The sequence below is a fragment of the Canis lupus genome, chromosome 20 (assembly GCF_048164855.1).
Source record: "Canis lupus baileyi chromosome 20, mCanLup2.hap1, whole genome shotgun sequence".
Taxonomy (NCBI): Eukaryota; Metazoa; Chordata; class Mammalia; order Carnivora; family Canidae; genus Canis; species Canis lupus.
In genome coordinates, this window is record NC_132857.1 from 37,101,015 (window position 1) to 37,111,450 (window position 10,436).

The 10,436-nt window shown below is 46.2% G+C and overlaps 1 protein-coding gene across 10 annotated transcripts in view; it reads left to right on the forward strand.

The window, feature by feature from the left end:
• Nucleotides 1–3,646, forward strand: part of CCDC93 (CCC complex scaffolding subunit CCDC93) — a 90,939-nt gene extending 87,293 nt beyond the window's left edge. For 6 of the 10 annotated variants that reach the window (XR_012013132.1, XR_012013133.1, XR_012013134.1 and 3 more), the window contains 2 exons: nt 1,776–1,915; nt 3,239–3,646. Coding sequence is in view for 4 of the 10 variants with exons in the window: in XM_072788941.1 (XP_072645042.1) it covers nt 3,239–3,292 (54 nt within the window). In the remaining 6 variants the exon portion in view is untranslated. The remainder of the gene's footprint in view (nt 1–1,775; nt 1,916–3,238) is intronic. The other 4 variants (XM_072788941.1, XM_072788942.1, XM_072788943.1 and 1 more) reach the window with 1 other exon arrangement.
• Nucleotides 3,647–10,436: the final 6,790 nt, after the last annotated feature.

The following is a 10,436-nucleotide window of genomic DNA, read 5'->3' on the forward strand; positions in this document are numbered from 1 at the left end:
TTAAAAAAAAAAAGGCATTTTTTTTTTGTTTTTTTTTTTACATTAAAATTGATAGTATTTACTCTTTTTTTTTTTTAACACTTTACTTGGCAAAAATTTAAGATTAGCGGCTGCCCTTCAGTGTTCCAATATCTTAAGCTTTTCCTATTAGCTCCTCTGAGGTAACTTGGCCCCTCTTGGGGCCACTGCAGGTTCAGGAGGAAGTGGCAGTGGAGGCTTGCTGCTCCCCAATTTCCTCTCCATTCCTTCAACCAGAGTAATTCTGCTATTTTGCAGCTTGCAGTACCTGTTAAGATCTCATGTGTCATAGATCAGTTTGGAAAAGCAGACTTTCATCCCAGGGCAGGATCTTCTTCCAGAACCCTCTCTGTTCTGCTTGCTTTCTTTGCCTCTCTCCAACCTGCCTGGTCTTCTCCTCCTGGGTTCTGAAGTCTCACTGTATATCCTGGTCTCTGGCCCTTGTGTTGGCAGCAGTTACTTTTCATGCAGAGCACAGTATCATCGCCTAGAGTGTGGCCCTGGCTACCTTAGCAGTTCCTTCATTGGGTTTGGCTTATTGCACGTTCATTGAGCAACAGTGGTGCTCATCCTGACTCCCTGCCTCCTCTGGTATCAAGACACTGGTTAGAGACACCCAGCCATCTCTGAATTTCCATTGGCTTGCTCATCCCAGCAGGTTTGTTATTAGCAAGTCTGCCAGGGAACAGCACATACTCGGAAACCACTTTAATTGCCACATTACGTTCATTAATGATGTCTCTAAACCACAGTCTCTCATAAGGTCATCAAAGCAAGGTTTAAATTCTAGCCTAGCACTGACAAATGCAGACCATACATTTTCATGAAGCTGACTTTGAGTACCTAATGTCGAGGGGGCTGAAGTACCATGTCTGGTACATGGTGGGCCCCATACGGTCTTCAGTAGGAAAAAAACAGAAGCAAGGAGTTTTTTTTCCCATCTATTGTAGAAAGAAATGCTAAAGGACCTTTCCAGTATTTGCTTTGAACAGAGAGACAGTATCATTCTGTGGTTTCCTAAAAGGCCTTCAGTAGATTGCAGGAAACTTAATACCAGGTGACAGCCTGGGATGCCTTTACTGAGAAGTCCAAGCATCATCTCATCTTTGTGTGATACACAGAATTGTCCCTGCTGGGGACTGTCCCACAGCAGCAATTTGATGCTTCTAAGTTGATTTTGCCACATTTAAAAGTTGAAGTGGATAAGGAAAGGAGGGGAAACTAAGTGGGGAAAAATTAGAGAGGAAGACAAATCATGAGAGACTCCAGACTCTAGGAAACAAACAGATTATGGAAGGGGAGATGGGGGTGGGGTGGGGTGACGCGGTGACTGGGTGATGGGCATTAAGGAGGGAGCATGATGTGATAAACACTGGGTGTTATATGTTGGCAAACTGAATTTAAATTACATAGCTCCTCCCAATATACATATATATATAAATTAAAGTTGAAGTGGGTGACAAGTAAATGTATTTATTCATCATTTTGTTGTTTTATCTTTTTTATTATGGAAATTTTCAAAAAAAATCCGCAGAAGTAGAGAAAGTTAGGTTAATAATAGAATAGTATGACTGTCTTCCTGTTCTTGTTTCATCTTTACCCCCACCTACACTTTGTTTTTGGCTGGAGGTTATCTCCCTAAACAAATCTTAATAACTCACTTTATTTTATTTTCAATAACACATTTTTTAAAAGGAAAGCTTTCTTCACTAGTATAACAAATGTTATTCAACTTCTTTCCTTTTCTGCTCCCCCAGGAACAATTAACTGCCTCCCCTTCCAGAAACATGTGCTCAAGAAGTGTCAGAGTACCTTGCTACTGACAATAATTCAACCATACCCCCAGCCCAGAGCCTAGCTATTCTCCGGCTCTGAGGAGAAGGATAAGTACCTACAGGTGAACTGGCACTTAGAAAAAACAGGGTCACTGCAGCCATGAGCCATGACACTGCCAGAAAGAACAAAAGGCCTCCAGAGAGCTAGGAGCACTTAGGCAGGCCCAGGGAGATGGAAGCATTGACTTTGGCGGTCTTTGGTGCAGAGGGTTCAAGGCTGGAAGAGTTTCTTCCACACTAAGGGAATCTCCAGGGAAGCATGGCTCCTGGAGGCCTGGCCTCCCTCTCTGGTCTGGGCCCCTCCAGCTTGCCTCTCCAGGCCCTTCCCACTACCACATTCACCTCTTAGTTTTAACGGGGCTCCGGGTGACATGGCCCAAGGAAGGAGGGGACATTGTTTGCCAGCAGATGGAGGTATCCTAAGATGTCAAGACCAGTGAGAACAAGAGGGAAGGAGGATGCTTAATGAGAAGCTTTGGAACATGTTTGTGGGTACAGAGTGATGCAGAGGGGACCTTGTACCACTGGACATCAGATTCCACACACAGGGGCTAGGACCAGCGACCTCCCTCAGTAATCTCCCTCAGCACCTGTAGTAATGGATTGCATACAGCTCGTTTTCTTTAAAGATTTTATTTATTTATTTACTTACTTATTTCAGCTCGTTTTCTTTAAAGATTGATTTTATTTATTTATTTATTTATGAGAGACAGAGAGAGAGAGGCAGAGACACGGGCAGAGAGAGAAGAAGCAGGATCTGTGCAGGGTGCCTGATGTGGGACTCGATCCTGGGTCTCCAGGATCACGCCCTGAGCTGAAGGCAGATACTCAACCACTGAGCAACCCAGGGGTCCCACATACAGATCATTTTTTTTTATATGTATCCCTCACCCAGTCTTCTGTGAGTTTCTTTCTTAAAGCTAAGGATATTCATGATCTTGAATGTTGTCAGAGTAAGAACTTTGCCATGTGCTCTGCTTGCTGTGTGAACTAGGTCTGCCTTTTGTCACTCCTTTGGCTGCTAGCTTTAAGGACCTTCTCTATCCTTATCATAGTGGTCCAAGATCAGGGCTTAAGTGTCTGCTTGCTGCTTCTGGCCCCTGGAGGATTTTAGTGGCTTCATGAAGTGTTTTGGAATGACAGTGCCTAATCCTCATCCAGTTCTTGGTCTGATAGTCCAGAACCCAACTGTCGTTTATGGTGACTTTAGCACTGAAAGGCAGGTGAACCTGTCCCAGAAGTTCCATTGTGCTAGTGGCAGCATGGACAGGGCAGGAGGGGGGTGGTTAGTCCATCAGTCGCTGTCCCTCCTGGGATGGGGAAAGAGCCTCAGGTGGGACCTAATGTCACCACCTCCCTGCTTACTTTCTCTGCTTCCTTTCCAGGAGGGCCGCAAGAATGAGGTGCTGCTGTCCAAGGTGAAAGCCAAGGCCTCCTGAAAATTCCTAGACATCAGCGTATGTCATTGATTTTTTTTTTTTAACACCATATAGCAACCCCAAGATGGAGAGAGATGGTTCTGAACACTACACTACAGTAAAGACGCAAGTGTCATAATCTCAACACCTGGATATTTTCTTTCTCCCATCTGCTTCCATTTCATCTCTCTGTTGTTGACGGAATCAGGTGGTGTAAACATGATGGCTTGGATAACACCTGTTCTCCTGTGAAGAAACGCAAGCAGTTTTTATTCTGTATCAGTTCAACTTTTATTTCTCCAGTAACATCACACATATGAAGGTACCTGTATTTGTATGGACTCTCTGAATAAAAAGGAATTCATTTGTTTAGCAGATGTTAATTGAGCAACCAGTGAGAAGTAAGCACTGAGGGAAACAGAGGTATTAAACCCAGGCCCTGCATCTCAGGCATCCAGCAGGTGGCCCGGGGAGCAGAAACAGCCCACTTGACCTCAGAGCTTGGTCGCCTGAGATAGATAGATAGATAGATAGATAGATAGATAGATAGATAGATAGATAGATAGATAGATGTTAGGTTTTTTTTTTAAGTAAACAAAGGCTTTTAGCTGAATGACCAGCCCATGTGAGTGTTGGTCACGTGGGCCCTTCACTCACCCTTGGTGCCTTTTGTTCCTTCCTTGAGATGCCAGCCAGCAACAAGCATGAAAGCTCAGTGGCTGCCGTTGTTTTAATTCTTACACACTACTCGAGTTTCTTTCACCAAAAATTGAAAACAGGGGCCTCATATTGAGGACACCACCCCAAATGACCCCTTAATATGCCCTCCTTCTCAATAAGTCCCAGCCAAACGTGGGTGGTCTTGTGCATCCCTCCTCATTATGAGCACACCCTTGTGCTCCACATTCCGGACAGGTCATAGACTAAGTGCAGACACAAGACACACACCAGTCAGTGAGGTCCAGGGCAGTATGTGGTAAATGCCAGAGCAACTGGCCATGAGCAGGAACCAGAGGACATTGGAGGAAGAAGAGCAGGGAGGTGTGCAGAAACCCAGGATACTTCGTGGGGGAGGTAGGATTGCAAATGAACGGGGAGTTGCATTTTAATAAACAGAGATGGGGGGAAGGCCCCTTTGGATAAAGTACGACTGTAATAAAAAAAAAAAAAAAAGTACGACTGTAATTAGAAACTGAAAAGCACACAGGGAGAGTACCAGCATGCTTGTTGGGAAAGGAGAGGTCAGGCCTGTCTCTGCAGTAAAGGCAGACTGGAGGCCTCAGGAAATGAGCAGTCCAAACCAGACATGGAGCGCCTCCTGCCCTGGCAGCCCAGGATCTGGCAACACAGCCAGGTTCAGTTAACCCCAGTGTGACGTTTGTGCTTCGTTCTGTGTAAACCTCACACACAGACTGCTCAGCAACCTCAGACCATGAAACGTAAAAGCTGATGCATGTCAGGCAAATAAGGGCATTTGGTACAGTCATGGGAACATCATGCTCACTTTTAGCTCTCTAATGTGTGCATTAAGTAAATCCGACATGGGCACACCTAAAAAAATCTCATGCCAGATTACCAACAGCCATTGGTTTCTGTGCCCGGGAGCGAGGCCGGTCTGCTGAGCATGGCTGCCCCCAGAGCGGAGAGGAAGCAGCAGTGTTTGAAGTGGTGCTCCCCGTGTGCTCAGCGTGCCCCTCCTGGGCCAGGTACATCTCCCTCAGCGGCTCCCATGGCCACGGTCATCTGCAGACTGATTTTTGAAAGGGGCCGGGGAAGTTGAAGCTAGTGCTTGCTAGAAAGCAGGTGGCACTCTGAGGGCAAGGGAGGGGACAGCAGTGTAACTACAGAATCTTCCAGGTTCAGGGAAACATCGATGTTTTCTTGTTGAGAAACTCTTAGACCCCACTCCCTAGCAACGTTTTGAGTGGTTATGAAATTGTCTATTTGTCCAAAGGCGGTAGGGAGGAGGAGTGGGTTAGATTCTGGGGCTCCATAGCCTGCCTCTCTGCTATCAGGGAAAGTATGCCATGACTAATCCAAAGCAACTACTTAATAACCCTTTTTAAAAGTGAGGGCATCTATTGGGCTATGTGTCCAAAGTATTTCATTTGATTTGGTTTTGGTATAGGAGTTATCAGAAGATCTCTTTTCCCCTTATAATCCACAAAGCCTAATACAGATAAGAAATTCATTCCTATTCCTTGGACACATCTTAAATTAGACTGCCGGAGGCAGTTTTGAGAACTGCATGTTTGCCACAGATGACCTCCAGCGTGGATGGTGCCTTTGTGAGTAATTAGGACAGCAAGCGTGCCTTATAGTCAGGCCTTACAGGCTGAAGTGATGCCCCAAGGGCCCCCTTCATTTCAGAAGCCACTCAGGAGAGTTCCTCCCAGGACATCTTGTGTGCCCAGAGTATGGCTGGGTATTGGGCTAAGTGCAGAGACTTTTCTGGATTTAAAAAAAAAAAATGCTTAAGTTACTTTTATGAAATGTGTGCTTCCGGAGGAATGAGGTTTCCCCGGGAAGCCTTTAGCTGCCCCCTTCTGTCAGAGCCGTGAGCTTGCTAACATGGCAGCCTTCCCGGGGCTGGCCACCCAGGACCCTAGCACTCTCTGCCAGCATCTGCGTCGAGCACCACCTCCCTACACGCGTCTCATGGCGTACCTGGGGCAGCCTTGATCTAAACCAAAATCAGAGCTGCTGAGCAGTACAGACTAGAGGACCACAAGGTGTCTAGGAAGACATTTGGATGTATTTCTTCTTGTCCTTGCCCTGGATTCGGTCTCATGGGTCCCTGGGGTCAGCTCATTGTACTAGAGTGAGATGCCAAACGTTAGAGAACACTGCCAAGATGAGATGTTGGATTGAGTTTCCTTTTTGAACAGAGAGGGCAGATTGCAGGTTTGTCAGGCCTGAGTTCTTGTTAGAGTCTCATGTGTATGGTTTTCACTGGGTTCGGTCCATTGCCCATATTCTGTGGGTAGCCACGCCCTGCCGGTGTCTACTGAAGCAGGACCAGAAGGCCGGGGGGCTGGTACAGACAGCAGGCCTTGCTCAGGCTGAGGAAGCACTCCTTGGCAAGCAGTGTAGCTCTTGGGACCTCCCAAACCAGGAGCAGAGGACAGGGCAGGCCTCAGGCAGCCCTCTACTACCTGGCAAAGCACCATCCCCATGATCTCTGGTTGAATATCGATGGATCACATCTGTAGTGACCAAAGCAGACCTGCCAGAAAAGGCAGTATGGACCGTAGGCACGCGGGCTGGTAAACCTGGGCCGCCTTGATTTCTGTTACCCGGACGTGGCCTTGTCTTGCCCTCTCTACAGGTGACTGGTGTACATGGGAAGTAGATATGCTAGCAATAAACTTTAACAGGTACTTCGGCTGAGGCTGAGGGGCAGTGTTGGCTTGAAGCGTGCTTTGAGGAAGAACAGTAAGGAAGCGCTTACTTGCGTCCGGTGTTGGCTTCAAGGTACAAGCACATCTGACTGCACAGCAGTCCAGTGAAGAGCCCCAGCATGGTGAGGTGCCCATCGTCTGTCTGTGTGCCTGGGCACTAGTCAGGTGGGGTGCCTTATTGGAAGCATCCTTGGAGCCCCCCGGGCCTTCTCTCAGTCCTTTTCCCCAAGTCCAGAGCATTTCTTCTAATAGCACATAGCGACAGGCTGAAGAACACTACGTAAAAAATCATGTTGTCAGGGTCCCCACTCTTCTCATGATAAATGTATAAAAGCGTTGAGGGGATCTGGTAACTGGACTATGGCTCATTCGACAGTGTGGGGAATACCGTCGGTTTTCCACATCAGCCTTACATCAGTTCCTCAAATGCGCCGAGCTCACACCTGCCCGTGGCTGTTGTCCTTGCTGCTTCCTGGACCACTGTCCATTTGAGGTCATGGGCAGCCTGACCCGCTACAGACCCACTCGGTGTCTGCCTGCGGCCTCGATCACACTCTGCCTTTTCCGCTGTTGTCTCCCTTGGTGGCACATGCTGCTGTTTGATCGCTTAGTCCTTTGCGAAGTCTGTTGCCTGCCCACCCCCCTAGAGTGGAAGTGTAGTGGAAGCAGGGACCTCGCAGTCCCCCCAGAGTCTGGCTCGGGTCATTGGCCAGCAAATTCTGGTTGGATAAAAGAGCTTCTCTAAATTGCAACTTGCATCTCTGGATTAGCAGAGTTTAGACTGAAACTTTTGTCTGATTTATGCTGTGTTTGCATACAGGTGGACGGTTTTATTCAGCAGCTTGAGAGTCTCTCTCAGTTTGTTTGTTATACTCTAACCTCTAAGGTTCAGATGTCAGAGGTGTCAGGGGTCTCAAACCTTTGAAAGAAATCACCTTCCACATGTGATTTTTCTCCCCAGACGGGGGGAAAGAGAGAGGGAACACGCAGATGTCAGAGATTAGATCATCTTTTGGCTCAAAGTGTGTCATGAACCTAAAGGTAACTTGACAGGTTGAAATGACTCAGCCACATGAAACCAGGAAGTAGGGAGCAGCACTGGGATGTGGTGTTGGCAGAAGTATGAACAGTACAAATCCATGGAGGACAGTTGGATAATATCAATGAAAAGTGCAAATGCACAAGCTTTCTGAGCCAGCAATGCTGCCTCTAGGAATTGTTTCCATATATGAGGATTTTTACTGCAGCATTATTTGGAATAGCAAAAAGTTGGAAACTACCACCAACGTAGGACAATGGTTCAATAAATTATTGGTGAATTCATACAATGGGATGTTAAATTTAACAGAGTCACACTGTATGTACTGCCATGGGATGATCCCTAAGGTGCATGGTTCTTGGTATAGTAGGGTTTGTTATTAAAAATGGGAAGGGGATGGAGAAAAATGTGTGTCACTGGGTATACACGTGTGTGTATGTGGTGTAGACACGCTCATCTGTCATGCATATCTGCTTGCATATGCCTAGACTGTCTGGGAAGATACACAGGAACCTGACAGCTTTGGTTGCCTCTGGGAAGAGGGGTGGGAATTACTTTTCACTGTATATCTTTTGTACCTTTTGAATTTTATACCATGTACATGTATTATCTATTCAGATAATAAAGTTTTTAAATTTTAATTTGATTTAATTTTCTACAAAATAGAAACATGACAAGATTCTTGTTTGGTAAGTCTGCTTTCCTTAGGAATTTAAAGCCCTATGCCCAAAGTAATTAAATCTCTCCTGTTCTTGGGTCTTGGGGGAAATAGGGAAGGGGAAAGGGGACCATCCTCTTCTGACAGAACAGCTGTATGGAGGTGAAGCAGTGAGGATGGTTCTGTTCTGATTGTGTGCATGTGTTGGGTGGCAGTAAGGCGGCGGGGTGGAGGGGGCAGTGGACTGTGAAGTGGCCACACCCCGAAGGGTTGCCCCTCTCTTTTGAGGGTCACAGCACCACCGCTGTTCCTCTGGCTTTGAGGTGCAAAAGATGGAGACAGTACCCCTGAGCCAAAGTGACTTTCCTGCTGGCAGCACAAGATGCATTAGGAGAGCTTCTGTTCTTACAAGTTGCTGGGGAAGGACAAGGTGTCTGGAGCAGCCTTAACCTTTTGAGACCATGAGAAGAGACATCCCGATACCCTGAGCTTGACTGAAAACATAGGAAGAGCCTGGCTCCCTGAAGGCATGACGAACCTCTTGAACCTATCCAGGGACCACTCACCCCTGTATTTCTTGTTCCGTGAGAAAAACAAATACCTGACAACTCAATCATTCAATCAACAAATATTTGAGGTTCTATTTTGGGTCAGGCTCTGGGAATACAGCAGTGAACAAAGAACTTAAATACACTCCAGCAGGGAAGACATACAAGCAGGGTGGAATGTAAGCTATGAAACATGTTGCTCCAGCCTGCTGCTTAAGGAAGAAGCATGGAGAGTGGTTTGGAAGTGATCTGCAATTTTATAATGAATAGTTAGGGGCTGCCTTTACATTCTTTACTGGGAACTACCTTGGTTTTCATTCTGGAAACTTCACCAGAGCGCCGGGTAGTTTGCTGGCTACTGATTCTATCCAGGCTTGCCGTAGATGACACCAGAGCATCTGGCTTACAAAATGTCCCCTGTCCCTAATAGCCTCTTTCACCTCTTAACCACCCTGATTTTCTTTGAATTCTATAAACTGCATGTTATTTTACATGCTTTCATTTTCGTCATGTAGAAAACCAGGTATTGGTTTTACGGTTTAAAAACTATGGGTAGTTTCTCTGCATGACTTTAATACTGGTATATTTTTTTAAGATTTATTTGAGAAAGAGAAAAAGCATGAGTTGGGGGAGTGGCAGGCAGAGGGAGAGGGGAAGTAGACTCCCTGATGAGCAGGGAGCCTGATGTAGGGCTTAATCTCAGGACCCTGGGATCATGACCTGAGCCGAGGGCACACCTTAACTGCGTAACCGACTGAGCCACCCAGGCATCTCTAATATTGTTATCTTTTAAAGATACGGTTCACATGCTTTCAGCTTAATTCCAATAAGAAATTGTTTTGTATTTTCTAGATTTGTGTGCTTTGTTTCAGAAGTTTGAATCGCTAGCGTTTTTATGATCAAAATCCAGTCTAGAAAAAACTGTCCATTGTTTGTCTCTTTAGGATATCTGTGTTCTTAGCATTAAATAAATATAAATAAGCTGATGAGAAGTGAGGGAAATGCCAGGCAGAGGGGGTACTGAGTGTAAAGTTGTTGAGGTAGAAGCAGGCCCAGCAGGTGAGTTTTGAGGAACGTGAAGGGTACCTGTGTGGGAAACCATTGGAGGGTTTGGAGATTTCAACAGGGATGCCTTGGCAGCTGTGCTGACCACAGACCTGGGAGACAAGGGCAACAGCGGGGAGCTCAGATAAGAGATGACTGATAATCTAAATGGAAACAGAAGTCTTTTGAGACAGTACTTAGCCTTTTTATACCACACTCTGATTTTTAATGTTCTACCTTTTTCACATATACAGCTCTGAATTATTGGTCGCCATTCTTCACTCCCCCAGAACGGATACCTTTGTCATGGCATCCTAGTGGGTGGAGTCGTCTTCCCCATCCCACTACTTTGGGCTTTTGCTTGGTCTGTGGGTTGTTAGCAGACTTGATATGAGCAAAGGTTTGGAAGTGTACTTGGGTGGTTGGGCTTGCCCACTTGCACACCCATCTTGACAATAACATACCATGCTGGCCC